This window comes from Pseudophryne corroboree, chromosome 9 (assembly GCF_028390025.1).
Source record: "Pseudophryne corroboree isolate aPseCor3 chromosome 9, aPseCor3.hap2, whole genome shotgun sequence".
Classification (NCBI taxonomy): Eukaryota; Metazoa; Chordata; class Amphibia; order Anura; family Myobatrachidae; genus Pseudophryne; species Pseudophryne corroboree.
In genome coordinates, this window is record NC_086452.1 from 314,902,943 (window position 1) to 314,929,815 (window position 26,873).

The 26,873-nt window shown below is 44.7% G+C and overlaps 1 protein-coding gene across 2 annotated transcripts in view; it reads right to left on the minus strand.

Moving 5' to 3' along the window:
- MEI1 (meiotic double-stranded break formation protein 1) overlaps window positions 1-26,873 on the minus strand; it is a 1,382,157-nt gene that overhangs the window by 25,174 nt on the left and 1,330,110 nt on the right. Inside the window, exons 28-29 of one of the 2 annotated variants that reach the window (XM_063940446.1) lie at window positions 24,901-25,007; window positions 10,039-10,127 (exon numbers count right to left, since the gene is read on the minus strand). In XM_063940446.1, the coding sequence (XP_063796516.1) occupies window positions 10,083-10,127; window positions 24,901-25,007 (152 nt within the window). In that variant the 3' untranslated portion in view covers window positions 10,039-10,082. The remainder of the gene's footprint in view (window positions 1-10,038; window positions 10,128-24,900; window positions 25,008-26,873) is intronic. The other variant, XM_063940445.1, reaches the window with a different exon arrangement.

The window sequence follows — 26,873 nt, forward strand, 5'->3', positions numbered from 1 at the left end:
TTAACCATTATTCTTAAGTTCCTTAACTCATCAGCATCTTCAGTCACCATTTACAAGTCTGCAAATCACCAGTGTCTTTAGTTATCATTCTCAAGTTCCTGGAATCATCAGCGTCTCCAGTCACCATTTACTACTCTGTAAACCACCAGTGTCTTTAACCATTATTCTTACGTTCCTTAACTTATCAGCATCTTCAGTCACCATTTACAAGTCTGCAAATCACCAGTGTCTTCAATCATCATTTACAAGTTCCTTAACTCATCAGCATCTTCAGTCACCATTTACAAGTCTGCAAATCACCAGTGTCTTAAATCATCATTCACAAGTTCCTTAACTCATCAGCACCTTTAGTCACCGTTCACAAGTTTACAAATCATCAGTGTCATCCTGTGTTCCAGTTACAGTGCAATCCTGCAACCCTGGTACGTGCATACTCTACCACAGTCTACATCATTCTCATGTACTCACAGTTTCCTGGCATCCCATGTCCCCTCAGTTTTCCCTTTGTGTTCTCTAGTTATTCCTGCTTTATATTTATTGTACAGTTGTACGTTGCTTTAATAAACTAGTTATTATTCCGTGAACCTCAGTCCCTGCTAATATGTTTTCACACTGGGAGATCCAAACGAATTCTGACAGTATGAACTGGCCAAAAACAAACAGCAGGGGAGATAATTGCAGTCTGCCTGAGGGAGTTTTCTCACAGCTCGTTAACCCCTCAGCTCCCGTGACATCACCTTCTTTAGATTTGTTACAACTGGGGGTTTTAAAGGAGCAGTTAGACCAGCTACAGACTTTAGTGTCCGGTATTCTATGCGTTCTTCCTGAATTCCTGGGGAGACTGGTGGACCCCAGAAAAATAGCTCCAGAAAAGGAGTTTTCTTCTGACCCATGGACTAGGCATGATAGGGGTACCTCTCCTCCTCAGACAAGAGGCAAGTTCCAAAGTTTCCCTCGACCTAGCCTCTCTGAAACAGAACGCCAGTATCGAAGAGACTATAAACTTTGCCTGTATTGTGGGGGTCAAGGACATTTTATTTTAACCTGTCCCATTCGAAAACCAAGAAATGAGGGCAGAGTGTATCTCCAATCTTTAAATACCATCTGTCACAAAACTGGTCTTCCACCTAGAGTTTCCAAGCCTGTCGCCCCAGGAGGGGGTTTTTCAGAGTGTCCAGCCCCAAGAAGGGGTTCTTCAGAGTATCTTGCCCCAAGAAGGGGTTCTTCAGAGTGTCCAGCCCCAAGAGGGGGTTCTTCAGAGCGTCCAGCCCCAAGAGGGGGTTCTTCAGAGCGTCCAGCCCCAAGAGGGGGTTCTTCAGAGCGTCCAGCCCCAAGAGGGGGTTCTTCAGAGCGTCCAGCCCCAGTGAGGGGTTTTTCAGAATGTCCATCCCCAAGAGGGGGTTCTTCAGAGCGTCCAGCCCCAGTGAAGGGTTCAGCGCGTCCAGCCCCAGGAGGGGGTTCTTCAGAGTGTCCAGCCCCAGGAGGGGGTTCTTCAGAGGGTCCAGCCCCAGGAGGGGGTTCCGAGGGTCCAGCCCCAGGAAGGGGATCCGAGGGTCCAGAGCCAGAGGGTCTACAGAGTGCTGCCCAGCCAGAGGGTCTACAGAGTGCTGCCCAGCCAGAGGGTCTACAGAGTGCTGCCCAGCCAGAGGGTCTACAGAGTGCTGCCCAGCCAGAGGGTCTACAGAGTGCTGCCCAGCCAGAGAGCCTTCAGAGTGCTGCCCAGCCAGAGAGCCTTCAGAGCGCTGCCCAGCCAGAGAGCCTTCAGAGCGCTGCCCAGCCAGAGAGCCTTCAGAGCGCTGCCCAGCCAGAGAGCCTTCAGAGCGCTGCCCAGCCAGAGAGTCTTCAGAGCGCTGCCCAGCCAGAGAGTCTTCAGAGCGCTGCCCAGCAAGAGAGCCTTCAGAGCGCTGCCCAGCAAGAGAGCCTTCAGAGCGCAGCTCAGCCCCGTGAAGAGGGGGCTCTTGCCTCAGCCCAGCCCCGTGAAGAGGGGGCTCTTGCCTCAGCCCAGCCCCGTGAAGAGGGGGCTCTTGCCTCAGCCCAGCCCCGTGAAGAGGGGGCTCTTGCCTCAGCCCAGCCCCATGAAGAGGGGGCTCTTGCCTCAGCCCAGCCCCGTGAAGAGGGGGCTCTTGCCTCAGCCCAGCCCCGTGAAGAGGGGGCTCTTGCCTCAGCCCAGCCCCGTGAAGAGGGGGCTCTTGCCTCAGCCCAGCCCGGTGAAGAGGGGGCTCTTGCCTCAGCCCAGCCCGGTGAAGAGGGGGCTCTTGCCTCAGCCCAGCCTGGTGAAGAGGGGGCTCTTGCCTCAGCCCAGCCCGGTGAAGAGGGGGCTCTTGCCTCAGCCCAGCCCGGTGAAGAGGGGGCTCCTGCATTAGTTCAGCCCCGTGAAGAGGGGGCTCCTGCATTAGTTCAGCCCCGTGAAGAGGGGGCTCCTGCCTTAGTTCAGCCCCGTGAAGAGGGGGCTCCTGCCTTAGTTCAGCCCCGTGAAGAGGGGGCTTCTGCCTTAGTTCAGCCCCGTGAAGAGGGGGCTTCTGCCGTAGTTCAGCCTCGTGACAAGGGGGCTTCTGCCTTAGTTCAGCCCCGTGACGAGGGGGCTTTGAGCATTATGTCAATTTCAGAAGAAGAATCTAGCACTCTCGTTTCTCACAACACAGGCCATATATCTAGACACATAGGCACTGTTGTAGTCCTGGGTTCCAATTCTACTACTAACTTGTTGGCTCACGATTTGGGTACAGCCCAGTCCCCCAGGACTTCCAGGAAGGACCAAATCCAAAAAGTACCATCCAAGCCTCTAATCCAAGTTCAGTTAGGATCATCATATATTTCTGACCAGTCTTCTGAAAGTCTGTCCCCTCATCAGTGTCCTGATGATCCATCTCCAGTGTTTCCAGAAAATCAAGTTTCCACTTCACAGAATTCATCCAACGCTCCATCTTTGGATTACTTTGATGGAGATTTAACGCAATACTACGCACTAGTTAATCTATATGTTTCTATGATGGAGACAGATCTTTCCCTCGGAATTACTCCATCCAACATAGTTAAACTTTTATTCCTGACCTTCAGAGGAGAAGCCGCGGCTTGGGCTAGTCCACTAATTGAGACCAATGACCCAGTTCTTCTTAATCTTGTGGTCTTCAGTGAAATGGTAATTAAGAAATTCAATTCATGGTCTTACCAGTCTTCAGTCCCAAATGAGGTTCCTGCCCAGCCGGGGTCATCCAAGGTTCCTATCTATCTTGATTCATCCGAGAATCCTGTTGCCAGCTTTGAGACTCCAGCAATCAGCTTACCTGTTGGTTTTCTTCAGCTCCAGTCTATTGTTCCTACTGGGAAATCCACAAAAAGGAGAGAGAAGAAAAAGGGAAAATCTAAGTTGAAAGCCTCTGTTGGACTTCCTTTGCAGCATGAGGATACCGTGATATGCCCTCTACCTTTTGATTCAGACTCTGACATGTGTTGAGCGTCTGGAATCCGCTCCTTAGGGAGGGGGTACTGTCACAATCCCATGTAGTTTCTACTCCATGCCTGGGGTGGCGCTCTCTGCTCTGGTGTTCAGAGTTCTGCTCTGTATCTGCATCTTGATTAGTAGCTGCTACCACAGCTGTGAGCAGCACCTGTACTCACTACTTAGGCCAGCCACACAGGCTCCCTGGTGCCAGTTCATCAAGTCAAGATTGTTACAGCTCCTGGTCCTGGTCATGCTGATCTCTGCTGCTAAATCGACCAAAGAACTGCCAGTGCTCTTGTTCCCGGCGAGTTTCTCCGCAGTCTACCCCAGTGTCTCCGGTGCTTCCAGCATTAACTGCTGCACAGCTTCCAGCGTTCTCAAGCAGCTTCTGGACTTTAATGTGTCTCGGTCATCAGCGTGCTGGGAGTCAGTGTCTGCATCAGAGTCTTTAAGTATTATTTTCAAGTTCCTAGAATCATCAGTGTCCAGTCACCGTGTACTACTCTGCAAACCATCAGTGTCTTTAATTGTTATTTTCAAGTTCCTGGAATCATCAGCGTCTCCAGTCACCGTTTACTACTCTGCAAACCATCAGTGTCTTTAATTGTTATTTTCAAGTTCCTGGAATCATCAGCGTCTTTAATCACCATTTACTACTCTGCAAACCACCAGTGTCTTTAGTTATCATTCTCAAGTTCCTGGAATCATCAGTGTCTCCAGTCACCATTTACTACTCTGTAAACCACCAGTGTCTTTAACCATTATTCTTAAGTTCCTTAACTTATCAGCATCTTCAGTCACCATTTACAAGTCTGCAAATCACTAGTGTCTTCAATCATCATTTACAAGTTCCTTAACTCATCAGCATCTTCAGTCACCATTTACAAGTCTGCAAATCACCAGTGTCTTAAATCATCATTCACAAGTTCCTTAACTCATCAGCACCTTTAGTCACCGTTCACAAGTTTACAAATCATCAGTGTCATCCTGTGTTCCAGTTACAGTGCAATCCTGAAACCCTGGTACGTGCATACTCTACCACAGTCTACATCATTCTCATGTACTCACAGTTTCCTGGCATCCCATGTCCCCTCAGTTTTCCCTTTGTGTTCTCTAGTTATTCCTGCTTTATATTTATGGTTTACAGTTGTACGTTGCTTTAATAAACTAGTTATTATTCCGTGAACCTCAGTCCCTGCTAATATGTTTTCACACTGGGAGATCCAAACGAATTCTGACAATATGCACAGCACAGTTCAGCAGAAATGGTAATATTTTCCGATCACTATTTATTAGAGGTGGAGATGCTTCCATTTAGTTGAATCCTTACTCGGAATCTTTATCTTCATTTAATGTAGGTGATACCGCTGTTTTCTTTCGTGCATGCAACACTGAAACAAAGTTGGTGATAAATCCGGGGTTGGTTCAGACGCCTGTAGTCATGGTCCACGGAGCTTAGATAAAGGTGTTTAGGGTTTGCTGACGCATTTCGCTGCGCCCCAAAAATGCAGCTTTTTCAAAGGATACCTGATGTTATGCAAGTGGGGTTTATATACCTTTACTAATACAGCAGAGTATTGGCACCTGTGTAAAATTATCAATCCAATCAATCCCTGTACTATTGAAAATAAACTAAAACACATATGGAGGCAGACCTATATGTTTGATTAACATATACTTATAAATTACATATAGTTATTCATAGAATAAAGCAAAGAACATCTTTTAACTATAAGGGCAAAGGTTAATTTTACACCAATGTCAGAATTGTATACAATATGGTTACTAGGGAACCCGTTTTTCTAATGGTCCCTTTGGTTATTGGGATCACGTGATGGGAAATGCAGATTCATTATAGTGTCTCCATTCATTCCCGGCTCCGGTCACATGACCACAAGCCGGGGTGTCACATGTTTGATACAAGCCTATTGCGGCCACATCTAAGTGCATCTAATATCCGCCGCGTGTCCCGACCACATGCCACGGTGCTGATCACGCGTCTGCGTCACGTGACCCGGCGTCGGTCACGCGGGCGAGACATACAGCCAAGACATCACGCCAAGACTCTCTGCATGACAAGGTGCGTCACATGATTCGGATTAGTCCGGTCATGTGACATGACGCAAAGTATTCTTTAGGCCTCAGTAATGACAGGCAGAGTCATGTGGTCATACTTTGGCCAATCATGGGTCCCAATTTCAATGGCTGCTATAGTAATAAAAGAAACAAAATACATTTATGTACTTACACCCAAATATTAATCATATTGGATACAGTATTAATAGAGCATAGGCTATGGAAACTGCAATTGGGAATCAATATTTATACATGATTTATAATAGAACATATATCATAGAGATCAAGTACAAGGATGGTTGTTAAATCCTAGAGAGCAGGGAAGGAGGCAGAGGTACAGTATCAGAAAATACTGATCAGAAAATAATTTTCAATTCTGCCTCCTTTAGGCCTTCAGGATATATAGATCCTATTTTGTGCATCCAATAAACTTCTTGTTTACACAATTTTCTGAATCGATCACCTCATCTAATCGTTGTTGGAATATGTTCTACTCCTATTAGCTTAAAGCTTCCTGGGTCACCGTTATGGCACTCGTGAAAATGTCTCGACACACTATGTGTCAACACATAATTCAGAATGTTTCTCCAGTGCTCCAGGAACCTAATTCTTAATTCTCTAGTTGTGCGGCCCACATAGCTCAAACTACATCCACATTTGAGTATGTATATCACAAATGAGCTGTTACAATTAATGAAATTATTAATTTCAAAAAGAGCTTTCTCATCACTACCCAGTTTTGTTTAATTTTCATACACATAGTTGAATGTTATGCACTTCTTTCCCCCACATTTATAAAATCCCTTTGGTTTAGGTGGAAGCCAAGATAGATTATCCATATGTTGTGTTATTTTCCCTTCTTTTTTTTAGAAAACAAGGTGCTAACAAATTTTTTAGAGAAGTATTCTTTTTAAAAATAAAGCGGGGTTCTGAAGGTATATTATCTGTTAATAAGTGATCTTGTTACAGAATTTTATAATTATTTTTGATAATTTGTTTAATTTCCGGGCAGTAACTATTATATGTTGATATGAAAGCTACTTGGTTTTCTGTCTGTTGCAAAGTTTTATCTTTCTGAGTTAATAGTTGTTTCCTGTCCATTTCTGATACCTCTTTAAGGGCCAACTGTAGAATAGTTTTTGGGTACCCCCGTTGTTCAAAGGAGTCTAACATTGCCCCAGCCTGTTTTTCAAAACCTTTAGTTTCTGTACAGTTCCTTTTTGGGCAAATTAATTGTCCTTTTGGAATGTTTCGTTTACAGGGTGGGTAATGAGCACTTTTATAATGCAAATATGCATTCGAACCCACCTCTTTGATATAGTTTACAGTGATGATTTTATTATCTTTAATTGTTAGGGTCAGGTCCAGAAAGTTCATCCGTGAGGGGTGAAAAGTGTGAGTGAACTGTAAATTATAGGGGTTGTGATTAAGGTGATCTACAAAAACCTGTGCTGAGTGAATATCCCCATCCCAAATTATAAACATGTCATCAATATGTCGGCCATAGTGGACCAGGCTCACACCAAAGCTGCCCCCCTCCCCCACACATGGGTCTCCCCCACCTCCCCCATGTAAAGGTTGGCATAGCCTGATGCAAAACTGGTTCCCATGGCCGTCCCAATAACCTGTAAATAAAGTGTCATAAAAGAGTATCGGTTCCTAATTGCAATCTCTATGATATATGTTCTATTATAAATCATGTATAAATATTGATTCCCAATTGCTGTTTCTATATCCTATGCTCTATTAATACACTGTATCCAATATGATTAATATTTGGATGTAGGTACATAAATGTATTTTGTTTCTTTCATTACTATAGCAACCATTGAAATTGGGACCCATGATTGGCCAAAGTATGACCACATGACTCTGCCTGTCATTATTGAGGCCTAAAGAATACATTGCGTCATGTCACATGACCGGACTAATCCAAATCATGTGACGCACCTTGTCATGCAGAGAGTCTTGGCGTGATGAGATGGTCCGCTGTATGTCTTGCCAGCATAACCGGTGCCTGGTCACGTGACACAGTCACGTGATCGGCGCCGTGTCATGTGGTTGGGACACGCGGTGGATATTAGATGCACTTAGATGTGGCCGTAATAGGCTTGTATTAAACATGTGACACCCCGGCTTGCGGTCATGTGAATGGAGCTGGGAATGAATGGAGACACTATGATGAATCTGCATTTCCCATCATGTGATCCCAATAACCAATGGGACCATTAGAAAAACGGGTTCCCTAGTTACTATAATGTATACAATTCTGGCATTGGTGTAAAATTAACCTTTGCCCTTATAGTTAAAAGATGTTCTTTGCTCTATTCTATGAATAACTATATGTAATTTATAAGTATATATTAATCAAACATATAGGTCTGCCTCCATATGTGTTTTAGTTTATTTTGAATAGCTCAGGATTGATTGGATTGATAATCTTACACAGGTACCAATACTCTGCTGTATTAGTAAAGGTATATAAACCCCACTTGCATAACATCAGGTATCCTTTGAAAAAGCTGCATTTTTGGGGCGCAGCGAAACGCATCAGAAACCCTAAACACCATTATCTAAGCTCCGTGGACCCTGACTACAGGCGTCTGAACAAACCCCGGATTCATCACCAACTTTGTTCCAGTGTTGCACGCATGAAAGAAAGAAAACTGCGGTATCATCTGCATTAAATGAAGATAAAGATTCCAAGTAAGGATTCAACTAAATGGAAGCATCTCCACTTCTAATAAATTTCTGCTGAACTGTGCTGTGCATATATATCAAAACAAAGATATGTGGACATACCAGGGGCATTAAATCGGAACAGACACCAAATGGTCCAATTAGAAACATCTTAACAAAAGGAGCGAATAGGGTGTAAATTGTATTTTCTCATGTTTTAGTTTGTCTTGGCACGGGATGTGTTAACAGATTTTATATTAAATAGTTTTATTGATATAATAAATGTTATGAATTTTTAACTAAGATCAATCCAATCATTTCCTAGTTAAAGCGCTGCCATTTCATGTTTTGTTTTTGCCGGTAATTGTTTTTGTGTGTGTGGTTTTTTCTTTAAATTTGCATTATTGTCTGTGGTATAAATGTCTACTTACTAAGCCTTGGATGGAGATAAAGTGGACGGAAATAAAGTACCAACCAATCAACTCCTAACTGTCTTTTTTCAAACCTAGCCAGTGACATGGCAGTTAGGAGCTGATTGGCTGGTACTTTATCTCCATCAAATTTATCTCCATCCAAGGCTTAGTAAATTGACAACATACTGTAGTCTTTAAGTATTATCTATTTTCAGCACTGTGTCCTCTCTCATCTACAGTATACAGTTTACTGCATCTAGAGTTTAATCATAATCACATTGGACAAGCAGTCATTATAATATCCCTTTTATTTCAATCCCTAAAATTGGATATATTCTTTTTAGTTATTCTGATTGTTATAAGATGTCACTACTCTGCAGTCCAATGCACCTTTCCATAGAACAGGTTCTATTTGATTCATGGATGTCCTAATAGGAAACCTGTAATACATTGCATTAGCAACAATGGGCCTAATTCAAAGTTGATCGCAGCAGCAAATTTGTTAGCAGTTGGGCAAAACCATGTGCACTGCAGGGGGGGGGGGCAGATATAACATGTGCAGAGAGAGTTAGATTGTTCAAACTGAAATATAAATTGCAGTGTAAAAATAAAGCAGCCAGCTTCCGGTGGGCGAGGCATCTAGCATGGCCACATTTTAACAGGGCTCCCAGAAACGACTCTTGAAGGGTATCTTATCCCTGTGGGAATAGCTCATCTCAGGGATCGTTTTAAGCCTCTTATTGGCTGGGAGAAACCGTTTGCCGCCGGAGTCAGGCCACCGACACTGATGGCCCTTATGGATGCCTGAGACACTGCGGGTAGCATTCGTATCAGCGGAAGACTCTCCCCTCGGACCCGGAAAATTATCTTCCCGGCTGTAGACACCAGCGGAGGGGCGTGAAATATTGACTTCGGCCGGACTCGCCTGTTGTGGTGGCGGCGGGTGTGTGGAGGTGGAAGACACCCGCGAGCGGACCTATGCCCGACCCCCTTTTCCCGGCGGGGCACCTACATTAGCGAGACCGCAAACATACAGACCCAGCAGTCACAGTTGGCGGCAAATAGTGTGGAAGGAGCGATGGAGATCTCTGCCCTGGAAGTGGGATGGAAGCGCTGCGGCTCACTAACTCATCCCTGGCTGGGCTACTCGGGATGGGTTGTGGTGTGACCCTGCAACCCCTACTCTTTGGGGACATTTCTGCCTTGATGCGACTCGGGTGATCAACGGCCACAGAAAGAGGCTCTATCACCGGAGCTACATTTACTCTCCATGCCTGCGATCTATCCTACAGCACCGCATGCTCAATATAAACGGGCTCCCTGTTTATCACGTGGTGGCCGCCCTGGAAAGCGTTACTAGCTGCTTGCGGGGGCCCAATATCTCTGCTCCTTCCTGCAGTGGTGCTCCCACCTTCGACCCTCATTTACCTGGGACATCTCCATTTCAGTGGCGCAGGCAGGACACTGCTTCTTTATCTACTCTCCGGTCTGCAGCTCCTTTCATCGTGAACAGATACCTAGGAAACAGATTTTTGTATGACAATTTGGTCCTGTGGCTGGAGTGTTCGGGACGTGGCCGGCATTTGTGATACTGCTTGGTACCACCCGGTGGCGGCACCTGCATCAAATGACTACACAGATTCATCTCCTGTTAACCTGGTATTTGTTTCCCCTCTACTAATATCTCTTCTTTCTCCACTTAGTGTGTTATCCCGCCCCCCTAAACCTAAACTTTCCCCTCTTCTTTTCTTATCCTCCCCTTTTCCTTTTTTTTTTCTCCCTACCATAGGTGACACCTAACCTCACTCCTAGTCCTGGGTCATATAAACTGTCCCTCCAGCTCTGTTGGACGAATGTACAGGGACTCTCCCGCTGGACAGTGCCCATATTATCCTGCACCTATAGAGAATTAAATTGTGCTTTGCTCAGCCACCTTGCACGATACCGTAAACGAAGCATTCTATCTTGCCTTGTTCAGAGTGACTTTGCACCTGTTATATATTTTAGGCTACAGGGACATACTCTCCTACGTGCTCCCAGCCACTGTTTATTTCTTTTCAGTTTATCATGGGTACTCAATGCTCTTTATTATGGGTGCTTGAATGGCTGTATATTGTTATCTTTGTAACTACAACACTGCCATCTAGTGGCTCAGAGCCTTAGGTTTGCTTCTCACTTCCTATTCTGCTCTTTCAGAATTTTTTGCAAGTTCCTTGGCTATTTTTAGAGAACAGCAATGCAAACATTAACCTAGGTTCTTTAGCTATGCTTCACATTTTAAAGGCGCAACTTGGCAATTGTATGTACCGTTTTTTGTTTTCATCAAGTACCTTTATTTCATATTACTCGTTATCTGAGATTGAATTGTCACATGTCTCTATGCGTGAACTTATCTCTACAGCTCGTTAGCTATAGTTTGTTGCCAATAATCTCACCTTATGATTGCAATTGAATGTATTGACATTACGATTTAACCGTGCCCGTGGTTCACTTTTAAATCTTTTCTCTGCTCCCCTGTCTGCTTACCATTATTAACAAAGCTTATTACGTGATCTGATTATGTAACTGCATAATGTCATGTTCCCTTGCTCTTGCTGGGATGCCTCCCGTGAAAGCCATGTTTTTAGCACAATAGTGTAACAGAATTTTACCACCCGAGACTTATTACCCTTTAACTACAATATCTCCGGTGATTGTTGTACTTTTAGGCCTATAGTATTGTTTACACCCCTCTGATTCCCCTGGGGTATGGATAAATATCTTGATAAAAATATGCTTCCAAAACAATCAAACCTCACAAACAGAGCAGGGAAGGGGAAAGAAGTGACCCAGAAATCAGGCCCCCTCCTCTCCTGTTAGCTCCGAGGTAGACACTTCGGAAACGCATGGAGACAAACATTCTTCCTTGACGGCAAAAGAAATTGCCGATTTTATGATGCCCCTAATGGACAAAAGATTTAATGACCTTCAAACCCGCATGGATGCCGGGTTGGCCCACATTGATTCACATGCGGCTCGCATCACGGCATTAGAATCTAGAGCAAGGCTGGCCAAACCAGTCCTTGAGATCTACCAACAGTTCACATTTTCCAGACCACCTAGCTGGTGCACAGGTGTAGTCATTACTAATTAAGATGTGCTGCATTCATTCCTAACTGACAATTCTACAGATCTCCAGGAGGCCTGGAAAACATGAACTGTTGGTAGATCTCGAGGACCGGTTTGGACAGCCCTGATCTAGAGTAAGCGATATAGAAGATAATTGGGCAGATGTATTAACCTGGAGAAGGCACAAGGAAGTGATAAAGCAGTGATAAGTGCAAAGTAATAATGCACCAGCCAATCAGCTCCAATATGTAAATTAACAGGAGCTGATTGGCTGGTGCGTTATCACTTTCCACTTATCACTGGTTTATCACTTCCTTATGCTGTCTCCAGGCTTAATACATCTGCCCCAATGTCCATTCCTGTCAGGATGAGGTATCCACCCACCACAGACCTACACAACAATTACAGGAAAAACAGGAGGACTTAGAAAATAGGTCCCGCAGAAACTACCTCCGGTTTGTGGGTATACCCGAAACCATTACAGATCCGGCCCTCACATCTTTTCTGGAAACGGACCTGCACACATCATTGGGGATCCTAGATAGCACTGAGATACCACATATTGAGAGAGCTCACAGATTAGAGGCCTTGAGAGGACACTACGGCGATCCCGCCCAGTTATTGCTCGCTATCTCAATTATAGGGCTAAAGAACAAATCTTACTCGCTTATCGCAAAGCTAAAGGCCTAATGGTCGGTGGGCATAAAATTTAGTTTTTTCAAGATTTCTCTGCCGCAGTTGCCCAAAAGAGAAAAGAATTCTCTGAGGTTTGTTTTTTACACAACAAAAATATCAGGTTTGCCTTGCTCTTCCCTGCAAAACTGTGAGTGGTGGAAAATGGCAGTCAAACTTTTTTCAATGATCCGGAGGTAGCGAAATCACACTATTTGACAGATAGGCTACCTCAGCGATCACCACGTAGATAGAATGCTATATTAGCATCATCTGACTTTTGCATCACGAGAATTCATCTTCTCGGGTGGTACCAATTGTTTTTGCTTTGTTTTTATTTTCTTTTTCTGTTCCTTTTATTCCCTTTTTGGGGTGGCATCCCTGCGTAATAGAGTTTTATTGCTGTATTTAGCAGTGTTCAGTGTGCGCACCACTAGGCCTAGATGGTGCCCACCATAGTTATAGTTGGTTGGAAAATGTTTGGAAATGGAGTTATGAGTCGTTATGGATATTCAAATTTGTCTCATGTTTTATGCAAATTTATGTTAACAATATGTACAATTTGTATTGGTATGCAGCCTTGGAACTGGGAGGGAGCTGCCGACACAAACCAAGTATTTATCCGATTTTCATACAGCACATCTGCCTCTGGGGGGGTGGGGGTGGCCATGCCTTATTACTAATCCTTTTGATATTTTACCCCCGAAATCCCTTCAGATAATTTCCTGGAATGTTGGTGGCTTGAACACGCCTGTCAAGAGACGGCGAGTCGTTACACACCTTAAACGCCAGCATCCAGATGTGGTGTTCCTACAGGAGACCCTCTGGATAACGAGTGAGAATAACACACTGAAGGCTGCCTGGATTGGCTCATGTATATCTGCCCCTTTCCATAGGAAAAATAGAGGAGTAGCCATTTTATTTCATAAAGATCTTCCAATAACTATTTTGGATGAAATCACTGACCCTAGCGGAAGGTTTATCAGTCTTGATATTGAAATCTTCCACACCAAATATACCCTTGTCATCATTTACGCCCCTAATGTTAACACACACTTGTTCATTCAGGACATCGGACTTACTCTCCAGGGTAGGACAAATTACCCTCTAATAGTAGGGGGCGACTATAATATGGTGGAAGACGATTGATAGATCTCCAGCCATGCCTAGGAATACTGATTTTCACAGCAGGTTTTTGTCCTCATTTAGACACTCCTTGGACCTATCGGATCCGTGGAGATTACTGAATCCTAATGATAGAATGCACACACATTTATCACTGGCCAATAACTCATTATCCCGTATAGACAAAATTTTTATAGCTGATGAATTAGTGTCACACATTTGTCAAGTGGACATACATGATATATTAGTATCGGACCACGCCCCTGTACCCATTCTTCAATGCATCCAACAGATCGCCTATGGTGCTTCCCACATTATCTGGCTAACTCAGAAGACTTTAAATTATATCTCACTTATCACTTGACGAATTTTGTCGATGACAATCTAGACTATTGGGACAAGCCTGAAATATTTTGGAATGCCTCTAAGGCAGTGATGAGGGGACATATTAAAAGCTATGTGGCAAAAAAAAAGGAGACTAAGGCTGAATACAATGCATTAAAGACAGTAATGTCAGACTCTTTCCAAGCTTACGTTTCTACCCCATCGGAAAACACGCTAACTACATACAGACAAGGGCGACAACTACTGGAACTTATCTAGCAACACAAGCAAAACATTCCATTGACTACACAAAAAACAAATTTTATAGTTGGGGGAACAAGGCGGGTAGGTTGCTTGTGGTCATGTCTCGACCCCCTAGAAAACATCATATAATAACCGCATTGAAACACCATACAACTGGCGCCACTATCACTAAATCCAAGGAAATTCTATCTCAATTTCAAGATTACTTTGCAACTTTATTTAATTCCTCACGAGTAGATAAAGATATTCAAAGTCATTTACTTACAAATAGAGTGCTACCTCCTCTAACCCCTGAACAACAGGAAGCCTTGGCAGGCAAAATCACAATGGAGGAAATCAACCACACTATCTCACACTTACCTCATGGTAAATCCGCAAGCCCAGATGGTCTCTCAGATGATTACTATCGCATACTACAACCGCATATTGCCCCCTCGTTAATGGAACTGATTCAAGCCATACAGAAAAAAAAATTGTCCATCCCCTTTTTTTAATGAAGCACATATAATTCCTCTGCCAAAGCCAGACAGGGACACAACGTTACTTTCTTCGTATAGGCCTATTAGTCTCCTGAATGCTGACTATAAGATTCTGGCAAAAATTATAGCGACAAGGCTCCAAATTATTCTTCCCGATATTTTCACTATTACTCAAATGGGGTCCGTACAAGGCCGACACGCAGTCAAGGCCATTCGCACAGCTTTGGCTGCAGTGGTAACATCCCCAAATACCCGCGCTGATTCAAAAATGCTTCTAAGTCTTGATGCTAACAAAGCGTTTGACATGATGTTATGGCCACATTTATACACAGTTTTAGAAAACAGGGCTTCGAAACACAATTTCTTGACTATATACGGTATATATACAACAAACCATCTGCCTCCTTTCTTATAAATGGAGTTAGAGGGCCGCGATTTTATCTAGAACGGGGCACTCGTCTGGGCTGTCCTTTATCCCCTCTCGTTTCATTTGGCAATAGATCCGTTATTGCGTATACTACGAGACTGGACAGCATTTCAGGGAATCAAAATAGGTACACAGGAAATTAAATTATCTGCCTTTGCCGATGATATACTCCTTTATATCAGCAATCCTGAACTGATCCTCCAACAAATACTCGACAAAATTCGAATGTTCGGATCTATTTCGGGTTTTAGCATAAACATTGACAAATCCAGAGCAATGCTATTATGTGGAGCTACCATTAATACGCAATGGATTGCTCAATATCCTCTACACTGGGTTGATGCACATATCCCATACCTGGGAATATTGATACCAAAAAACATAGATGTTTTATACAGAATAAATGTCAGTAAAGCTGTAACCACCCGATCGACTGATATAAAGGGATGGGACCGACTTCCGTTATCTTACTTGGGCAGGGCCAACTTACTTAAAATGGTAGCCATCCCCCGTTTGCTCTATCCACTACAAACACTTCCAGTCCTGCTTACGAAAACAGATATTCAATCAATCAATACACTCATTAGGAGATTTGTCTGGAAGGGTGGCAGAGCTAGGATAGTGTTGCAGAAGTTGGCTCAGCCTAAGTCAAATGTAGGGATCAACTTCCCTGATATTGAAGTGTACACTCATGCTGCTCTTTTAAGACACCTGAGAGATTGGATACAAAAAAGTTCAATCTATACAAACACATCACTAGAATAAAATTTCTTGCAGGGCATAGATCTGATGTGTTTCCTTCACCAACATGACCAAGAGATTCCGGATTATATCAAATCCAACCCACTTCTTGGACTACCAGAAAATTGTGGCACATTCTGCGCTAGCATGCTAAATTGAATCAGTACCACTCCCTACATCTACCCTTACTCCAAAACCCTGACTTTTTGGACGGCATGGCTGCTCACCCCTTCACCATGTGGAAACTGGCTGGGTTACATTCTATTCAATCTTTGGTTTCCGCAGAGGATCAGAGAACACTAACCCTCTCTAAGGTATCCTCGACGTTTGCTATGATCAGCACATAATCCTTAGAATTCATACGGATGCGATTTTACATAACCCATGTTCTTAAGCACTTTACAATAGCGGATTGGACTAACCCTCTGGATAGTCTTTTATCTTACCCGGTCCTGCAACACAAAGCTATTTCTTCCCATTACACTTTCTTGAGGAAAATCTAAGACCATGCTAAAGTTAAGTCATTAAGTAATTTCCCTAGATTAACGATACCTATACTGGAAAAATAAGAATTTACTTACCGATAATTCTATTTCTCGGAGTCCGTAGTGGATGCTGGGGTTCCTGAAAGGACCATGGGGAATAGCGGCTCCGCAGGAGACAGGGCACAAAAAGTAAAGCTTTAGGATCAGGTGGTGTGCACTGGCTCCTCCCCCTATGACCCTCCTCCAAGCCTCAGTTAGGATACTGTGCCCGGACGAGCATACACAATAAGGAAGGATTTTGAATCCCGGGTAAGACTCATACCAGCCACACCAATCACACTGTACAACCTGTGATCTGAACCCAGTTAACAGTATGATAACAGCGGAGCCTCTGAAAAGATGGCTCACAACAATAATAACCCGATTTTTGTAACTATGTACAAGTATTGCAGATAATCCGCACTTGGGATGGGCGCCCAGCATCCACTACGGACTCCGAGAAATAGAATTATCGGTAAGTAAATTCTTATTTTCTCTATCGTCCTAGTGGATGCTGGGGTTCCTGAAAGGACCATGGGGATAATACCAAAGCTCCCAAACGGGCGGGAGAGTGCGGATGACTCTGCAGCACCGAATGAGAGAACTCCAGGTCCTCCTTAGCCAGGTTATCAAATTTGTAGGATTTTACAAACGTGTTTGCCCCTGACTAAATAGCCGCTCGGCAAAGTTGTAAAGCCGAGACCCCTCGGGCAGCCGCCCAAGATGAGCCCACCTTCCTTGTGGAATGGGCATTTACATATTTTGGCTGTGGCAGGCCTGCCACAGAATGTGCAAGCTGAATTGTATTACACATCCAACTAGCAAAAGTCTGCTTAGAAGCAAGAGCACCCAGTTTGTTGGGTGCATACAGGATAACAGCAAGTCAGTTTTCCTGACTCCAGCCGTCCTGGAACCTATATTTTCAGGGCCCTGACCACATCTAGCAACTTGGAGTCCTCCAAGTCCCTAGTAGGCGCAAGACACCACAATAAGCTGGTTCAGGTGAAACACTGACACCACCTTAGGGAGAGAACTGGGGACGAGTCCGCAGCTCTGCCCTGTCCGAATGGACAAACAGATATGGGCTTTTTTGAGAAAAAAACCACCAATTTGACACTCGCCTGGTCCAGGCCAGGTCCAAGAGCATGTTCACTTTTCATGTGAGATGCTTCAAATCCACAGATTTGACTGGTTTTAAACCAATGTGTTTTGAGGAATCCCAGAACTACGTTGAGATCCCACAGTGCCACTGGAGGCACAAAAGGGGGTTGTATATGCAATACTCCCTTGACAAACTTCTGGACTTCAGGAACTGAAGCCAATTCTTTCTGGAAGAAAAATCGACAGGGCCGAAATTTGAACCTTAATGGACCCCAATTTGAGGCCCATAGACACTTCTGTTTGCAGGAAATGCAGGAATCGACCGAGTTGAAATTTCTTCGTGGGGCCTTCCTGGCCTCACACCACGCAACATATTTTCGCCACATGTGGTGATAATGTTGTGCGGTCACCTCCTTTCTGGCTTTGACCAGGGTAGGAATGACCTCTTCCTGAATGCCTTTTCCCTTAGGATCCGGCGTTCCACCGCCATGCCGTCAAACGCAGCTGCGGTAAGTCTTGGAACAGACATGGTACTTGCTGAAACAAGTCCCTTCTTAGCGGCAGAGGCCATAAGTCCTCTGTGAGCATCTCTTGAAGTTCCGGGTACCAAGTCCTTCTTGGCCAATCCGGAGCCATGAGTATAGTTCTTACTCCTCTACGTCTTATAATTCTCAGTACCTTAGGTATGAAAAGCAGAGGATGGAACACATACACCGACTGGTACACCCACGGTGTTACCAGAACGTCCACAGCTATTGCCTGAGGGTCTCTTAACCTGGCGCAATACCTGTCCCGTTTTTTGTTCAGACGGGACGCCATCATGTCCACCTTTGGTAATTCCCAACGGTTTACAATCATGTGGAAAACTTCCCCATGAAGTTCCCACTCTGCCGGGTGGAGGTCGTGCCTACTGAGGAAGTCTGCTTCCCAGTTTCCATTCCCGGAATGAAACACTGCTGACAGTGCTATCACATGATTTTCCGCCCAGCGAAAAGTCCTTGCAGTTTTTGCCACTGCCCTCCTGCTTCTTGTGCCGCCCTGTCTATTTACGTGGGCGACTGCCGTGATGTTTTATCCCACTGGATCAATACCGGCTGACCTTGAAGCAGAGGTCTTGCTAAGCTTAGAGCATTATAAATTTACCCTTAGCTATATTTATGTGGAGAAAAGTCTCCAGACTTGATCACACTCCCTGGAAATTTTTTCCTTGTGTGACTGCTCCCCAGCCTCTCGGGCTGGCCTCCGTGGTCACCAACATCCAAAACTGAATGTCGAATCTGCGGCCCTCTAGAAGATGAGCACTCTGTAACCACCACAGGAGAGACACCCTTGTCCTTGGATATAGGGTTATCCGCTGATGCATCTGAAGATGCGATCCGGACCATTTGTCCAGCAGATCCCACTGAAAAGTTCTTGCATGAAATCTGCCGACTGGAATTGCTTCGAAGGAAGTCACCATTTTTTTACCATGGCCCTTGTGCAATGATGCACTGATTTTAGGAGGTTCCTGACTAGCTCGGATAACTCCCTGGCTTTCTCTTCCGGGAGAAACACCTTTTTCTGGACTGTGTCCAGAATCATCCCTAAGCACAGGAGACTTGTTGTCGGGATCAGCTGCGATTTTGGAATATTTAGAATCCACCCCTGCTGTTGTAACAGTATCCGAGATAGTGCTACTCCGACCTCCAACTGTTCCCTGGACTTTGCCCTTATCAGGAGATCGTCCAAGTAAGGGATAATTAAGACGCCTTTTCTTCGAAGAAGAACCATCATTTCGGCCATTACCTTGGTAAAGACCCGGGGTGCCGTGGACAATCCAAACGGCAGCGTCTGAAACTGATAGTGACAGTTCTGTACCACGAACCTGAGGTACCCTTAGTGATAAGGGCAAATTTGGGACATGGAGGTAAGCATCCCTGATGTCTCGGGACACCATATAGTCCCCTTCTTCCCGGTTCGTTATCACTGCTCTGAGTGACTCCATCTTGATTTGAACCTTTGTAAGTGTTCAAATTTTTTTAGATTTAGAATAGGTCTCACCTAGCCTTCTGGCTTCAGTACCACAATATAGTGTGGAATAATACCCCTTTTCTTGTTGTAGGAGGTGTAATTTAATTATCACCTGCTGGGAATACAGCTCGTGAATTTTTTCCCATACTGCCTCCTTGTCGGAGGGAGACCTTGGTAAAGCAGACTTCAGGAGCCTGCGCAGGGGAAACGTCTCGACATTCCAATCTGTACCCCTGGGATACTACTTGTAGGATCCAGGGGTCCTGTACGGTCTCAGCGTCATGCTGAGAGCTTGTCAGAAGCGGTGGAACGCTTCTGTTCCTGGGAATGGGCTGCCTGCTGCAGTCTTCTTCCCTTTCCTCTATCCCTGGGCAGATATGACTCTTATAGGGACGAAAGGACTGAAGCTGAAAAGACGGTGTCTTTTTCTGCAGAGATGTGACTTAGGGTAAAAAACGGTGGATTTTCCAGCAGTTGCCGTGGCCACCAGGTCCGATGGACCGACCCCAAATAACTCCTCTTCCTTTATACGGCAATACACCTTTGTGCCGTTTGGAATCTGCATCACCTGACCACTGTCGTGTCCATAAACATCTTCTGGCAGATATGGACATCGCACTTACTCTTGATGCCAGAGTGCAAATATCCCTCTGTGCATCTCGCATATATAGAAATGCATCCTTTAAATGCTCTATAGTCAATAAAATACTGTCCCTGTCAAGGGTATCAATATTTTTAGTCAGGGAATCCGACCAAGCCACCCCAGCTCTGCACATCCAGGCTGAGGCGATCGCTGGTCGCAGTATAACACCAGTATGTGTGTATATACTTTTTATGATATTTTCCAGCCTCCTGTCAGCTGGCTCCTTGAGGACGGCCCTATCTATAGACGGTACCGCCACTTGTTCTGATAAGCGTGTGAGCGCCTTATCCACCCTAAGGGGTGTTTCCCAACGCGCCCTAACTTCTGGCGGGAAAGGGTATACCGCCCATATTTTCTATCGGGGGGAACCCACGCATCATCACACACTTCATTTAATTTATCTGATTCAGGAAAAACTACGGTAGTTTTTTCACATCCCACATAATACCCTCTTTTGTGGTACTTGTAGTATCAGAAATATGTAACACCTCCTTCATTGCCCTTAACGTGTGGCCCTAATAAGGAATACGTTTGTTTATTCACCGTCGACACTGGATTCAGTGTCCCTGTCTGTGTCTGTGTCGACCGACTAAAGTAAACGGGCGTTTAAAAACCCCTGACGGTGTTTTTGAGACGTCTGGACCGGTACTAATTGTTTGTCGGCCGTCTCATGTCGTCAACCGACCTTGCCGCGTGTTGACATTATCACGTAATTCCCTAAATAAGCCATCCATTCCGGTGTCGACTCCCTAGAGAGTGACATCACCATTACAGGCAATTGCTCCGCCTCCTCACCAACATCGTCCTCATACATGTCGACACACACGTACCGACACACAGCACACACACAGGGAATGCTCTGATAGAGGACAGGACCTACTAGCCCTTTGGAGAGACAGAGGGAGAGTTTGCCAGCACACACCAAAAACGCTATAATTATATAGGGACAACCTTATATAAGTGTTTTCCCTTATAGCATCTTTTTTATATATTTCTAACGCCAAATTAGTGCCCCCCCTCTCTGTTTTAACCCTGTTTCTGTAGTGCAGTGCAGGGGAGAGCCTGGGAGCCTTCCCTCCAGCCTTTCTGTGAGGGAAAATGGCGCTGTGTGCTGAGGAGATAGGCCCCGCCCCTTTTTCGGCGGCCTCGTCTCCCGCTCTTAACGGATTCTGGCAGGGGTTAAATATCTCCATATAGCCCCCGGAGGCTATATGTGAGGTATTTTTAGCCAAAAATAGGTTTTCATTGCCTCCCAGGGCGCCCCCCTTCCAGCGCCCTGCACCCTCAGTGACTGCCGTGTGAAGTGTGCTGAGAGGAAATGGCGCACAGCTGCAGTGCTGTGCGCTACCTTAAGAAGACTGAGGAGTCTTCATGCCGCCGATTCTGGACCTTCTTCTTGTTTCAGCATCTGCAAGGGGGCCGGCGGCGAGGCTCCGGTGACCATCCAGGCTGTACCTGTGATCGTCCCTCTGGAGCTAATGTCCAGTAGCCAAAGAAGCCAATCCATCCTGCACGCAGGTGAGTTCACTTCTTCTCCCCTAAGTCCCTCGTTGCAGTGATCCTGTTGCCAGCAGGACTCACTGTAAAATAAAAAACCTAAGCTAAACTTTTCTAAGCAGCTCTTTAGGAGAGCCACCTAGATTGCACCCTTCTCGGCCGGGCACAAAAATCTAACTGAGGCTTGGAGGAGGGTCATAGGGGGAGGAGCCAGTGCACACCACCTGATCCTAAAGCTTTACTTTTTGTGCCCTGTCTCCTGCGGAGCCGCTATTCCCCATGGTCCTTTCAGGAACCCCAGCATCCACTAGGACGATAGAGAAAAGTTCTATTGTTCTCGCGCAATGTTTTACCGGCCAGCATGTATACAGAATTATTCTTAAATGTATATCATAATACATATTTGTCCCCTTTGCAACGTTTCCACATGGGAACCTCAGAAACTCATTTTTGCCCGAAATGCCATCAATCAGAAGCTGATACTTACCACTGTTTATGGGCCTGCCCAATCATTCAATACTTCTGTCATCTCGTTAGGAGATATGCTGAAGCTAAATTGATAACCTACATTCCTTTCACACCAGAATAGGCAATTCTGGGCATTATTGATACGAATATTAGGATGCCCCTAGAATGCAAAAAATTGCTTGTAGGCCTTAGCGCAGCAGAGAAAAAGACAATTCTCCAGGGATGGATAGATAATACACCTCCACAGATACCTTTATTTTTATCTAAAATGTATTATCTGTTTCGGATGGAGGCGATAGTGGACAGGGGCAAGCAGGTGGGTTTTTTTTTACGCTATGGGAATCGTATATTTCTACTCTTCCTCTTACCACACAGCAACAAATACATCATAGCCTGAAAAATACCACGTGGTATTTAACGAGGTTAGCAGCTCAGGATCCACCTGTTTCCCTGTGTTGATGCCGGAGGTCTGTTGGCAGCTCCCTTCCAGGCTGATATGATAACTTTGAGGATTTGATAGCACAAACTGACATACTTAACACACCACGATCAACCGTTGTTACTGTTTTATTTATGTTAACATGTGTTGAGATATATGATGTCAAGTCTATCTAAAATGAATGACAATTAGTACTGATATGTTACCATTTGTTAACACATGATGACTCAATAAAGAATATTTATAAAAAATAAATAAATAAAGCAGCCAGTATTTACCCTGCACAGAAACAATATAACCCACCCAAATCTATCTCTCTCTGCAAATATTATATCTGCCACACCTGCAGTGCACATGGTTTTGGGCAACTGCTAACAAATTTTCTGCTGCGATCAACTCTGAATTACCCCCAATGTCACCAGCTAGCCCGTTTATAGATGACATCTAAGATTGCAGTAACCTGTCATTATCCACCAGAGGGAAAAATACACACACTGTTATAATAGGAGTCGTACAGTGTTACGAATCATTGTAAACAGGACATAATACCCAATTGTAGATACTGACAACTGTTATAAAAGTGATATAATTAATGCTAGGGTGAGTTGATTATGATCCCTACATGCAGCAAACTATGGGCATAATTCAGATGTGGACGGAGGCAGAGGCAGAACTCTGGGAGGCAACGGAGTCATCTGCTGCCGGGCTCCTGCTCTGAAGGGGGGCACCTCTCCTTCCATTCTGTGACACTATTGAATTAAGTTAATTGATAGCTGCCGCTGTCTTTTCAGTGGCCAACTTCCTCACTGGTCCCTGCACCTTACAAATCACACCCTCTTTATTATACTGAATATACACATTTTACAAGTGTAACACCCAGGATTAGAAACCACGACCTATTACACTGGAAGCAGAACACCTTACTGATGAAGCTGTTTGCTCCTGTACAGGAAGTATGAGAATTTTAACTATATGAAGAAACTTCTCTGACAATTACACATATAGGCCCTCATTCCGAGTTGTTCGCTCGGTAAAAATCTTCGCATCGCAGCGATTTTCCGCTTAATGCGCATGCGCAATGTCCGCACTGCGACTGCGCCAAGTAAATTTGCTATGTAGTTAGGAATTTTACTCACGGCTTTTTCATCGTTCTGGCGATCGTAATGTGATTGACAGGAAATGGGTGTTACTGGGCGGAAACAGGCCGTTTTATGGGCGTGTGGGAAAAAACGCTACCGTTTCCGGAAAAAACGCAGGAGTGGCCGGAGAAACGGAGGAGTGTCTGGCCGAACGCTGGGTGTGTTTGTGACGTCAAACCAGGAACGACAAGCACTGAACTGATCGCAGATGCCGAGTAAGTCTGGAGCTACTCAGAAACTGCTACGAGGTGTGTAATCACAATATTGCGAATACATCGTTCGCAATTTTAAGATGCTAAGATTCACTCCCAGTAGGCGGCAGCTTAGCATGAGCAAATCTGCTAAAATCCGCTTGCGAGCGAACAACTCGGAATGAGGGCCATAGTTAGAATTCTCATGCTTCCTCTACAGGAGCAAATAACTCCATCAGTAAAGTGTCTGCTGTTAGTGTAAAAGGTCATGGGTTTTAATCCTGGGTATGACTGCTAAGAAATGTGTGATTTAAAATAAAAGACAAATGTATTAAATACAGTATATACATTTTTTTCAGAACACTACATACACACACACACACACACACACACACACACACACACACACACACATATACATACACACACACATATATATATATATATATATATACATACGCACACATACATACATACATACATATATTTATCTTAATATAGGAAATAGGGGGGCACCAATATTTATCTTGCCTCCGGGCAACTGGGACAAACTTACGCCACTGGACGGAGATGCTGCAGCAATAGCACTAGCATGGTAATACAGCAGGAGAACTGATAACAGTAGATGCCCCCTGCTTGCATTAGTGATCCATGCTGCATCCTAGAATCACCTGCATGACCCCCAAGCTGGCCACCGCAGTGCCTACAAAGAAGCCAGGAAATATCCATCTTCTAGCAGAGAGCCTGACTTCAGCACTCCCCCAAAATGGCGGCAAAACACCTCCGTTTTGGGAAGTTACTAACCCCTCCCCACCCCCAAACGGCTGCAGACTGTCACTCTAGTGACACCTGTAGCTGTAGAACAACAGATGTGGAGATGTTTGTGTTTAATAACATGTTATATTGAAAATGTGACTTGCCATTTTCAATAACTGTTAAGATAATATTCTCTTTTGTTTAGATGACATGCCTTTAAATGCGTCCAACTCAACAAATACAGGCAAGTGTCTTTTTCTTTAATGTTCAGTGCGCAAGTGTATCCACTCTAAATGAGCCTTTAAGAGTTTGTTTTGGGCAAGAGATACCAGATTCACATCAGATACCTTGTGCAATGAAGATGTTTTATCTATCCACTCACCAGTGCCATGAACCGAAGAACACCAGGCTGTAAGTAGCCATTTTCCTTGCAATGTAAAAATACAAGAAGCACAGATCTGTTCCATGGCTGTGATGCCACATGAAGAGCTAGGTAAAGAGGAGTAGGCCATTTACTAATTAGAACTTTTCTAACGTGTACCATCACACAATTGACACTTCTTTTTAATTGATTTAATCAATATATACTGTATTATATAGTTTCAATTGTCACTTATAGGAATGTCTTTGGAGTGTATGACATTCAATAAAGAGCAGGCCCATAAACAGAGTAATATATGTATGTTCTGGTAAGAGCTCAGGTTGTGAAACTTTAATTTAAAATTAGCTATTGTACAATATAAGATGAAGAGAAGTGATTGAGAGGACCAGAGGGGAGAAGGTAAACAATAGCAGTAAATAATATATATATACTGTGATAAAAACACTGGTAAAGTGAAAAACGGAAGATATGTTTGTCCCAGGTTTCTGGCTTATGTATTTTAAACCACCAGGATATGTCTGTTTTGCTAAACAGGCGTAATGAGAGTTTGGGCTTTTACTAAAAGACAGATATGGATGTGAGATGTAAGAGAGGGCTCCATCCACAAGGCCCATTTTGGGTCTTTAGGCCTTCAGACTAAGAGCAGGCCAATTTGGGCCTGCACCTGCAGGAGTCTGATATAAGCTCTGTCAGGGCTTGGGGCAGAGCTCACTGCCTGGGTAAACAGGCAGCCAGCTTATTGTGAGACACTATGGGGCTGATTCATACCTGATTGGTGCTGTGCGTTTTCGCACAGCAGTGATCAGATCTGAACTACGCCGGCGCATGGCAGACCGCCAACGGCTGTCGTAGCCCTGCGATTGCCTCTGCCTGATTGACAGGCAGAGGTGGTCGCTGGGCGAGAGGAGGCAGGCCGGCGGGTTAGGCAGGCATGCCTGGGCCGTTAGGGGGTGGGCCGCGGCGGCTGTGTGATGTCACACGCAGCTGCTGTGACCCGTGCAGCGGTGAGTAGCTCCCTGCCAGTGTGCAGGAGCTGCGCTAGCAGGGAGCTACTCCTGAAGTACAAAAGCATCGCCGCTGTGCGATGCTTTTGTATTTGTGCGACGAGGTATGGACTGACATGCGGGACAGGCTAGCCCTGTGCTGGGTGTCCCCCCGCATGTAAGGGTGGCTGACGATCAGGTCTGAATTAGCCCCTATTAGTACTGTGGATATGCCTATGTTTGTGGTAGGGGCATTAGAGAGGGAGTCTATTATGTTCAGTTAGTGCCCATATGGGCTAGGATTTATTTTTATGTTTTGTTTAATACTGCACAATAAAACTAGACATGGACAGATTGCATGAAAATCCTGAACTGGTGTGCTGCTTTCCTAGCTGCTCTGTGTTTGGAGGTGCCCATTTACCCCGAAAATTTACCCATTCACACTGACAATTGCAGCAATAGAAAAAGTTTATGTTTTAAAATTTAAAGTGACAGACACCAATCTGGTGTTTTGGACATCAGCTCATATACTCTGAAATCCATGGTGGTGGCGCCGGTGGATGCTTAGGGAAGCCAGATTCTGCTTCAAACCTACACCCAAAGATAAAATGGAGGACATTGTTAAGGCATTACTGCAGGCTACATCAGCTCAGCAGGAAACCAACAAAATTCAGCAAGAAGCTACCAGGGCTCCGCAAGAAGCCACCAGGGAACAACTATTGGCCTTTGAGGCAGCCCAGAGGCAACAGCAAGTGACCATAGAGGAAAACCACCAGGCTAAAGAAAGGTAGTACAACTGCTAGCAGCCCGTTCTGGAGATGCTTCCACTGATGTTTCAACTAACACTCGCTCCATACGGGCCAGTTACTTTCTGTAAAAGATGACCCAGAGTGATGATGTTGATGCTTTTCTTACTACTTTTGAAAGAACAGCTGAGAGAGAGAATTATCTTCAAGATCAGTGGGCAAGTCTTGTGGCACCCTTCCTGTC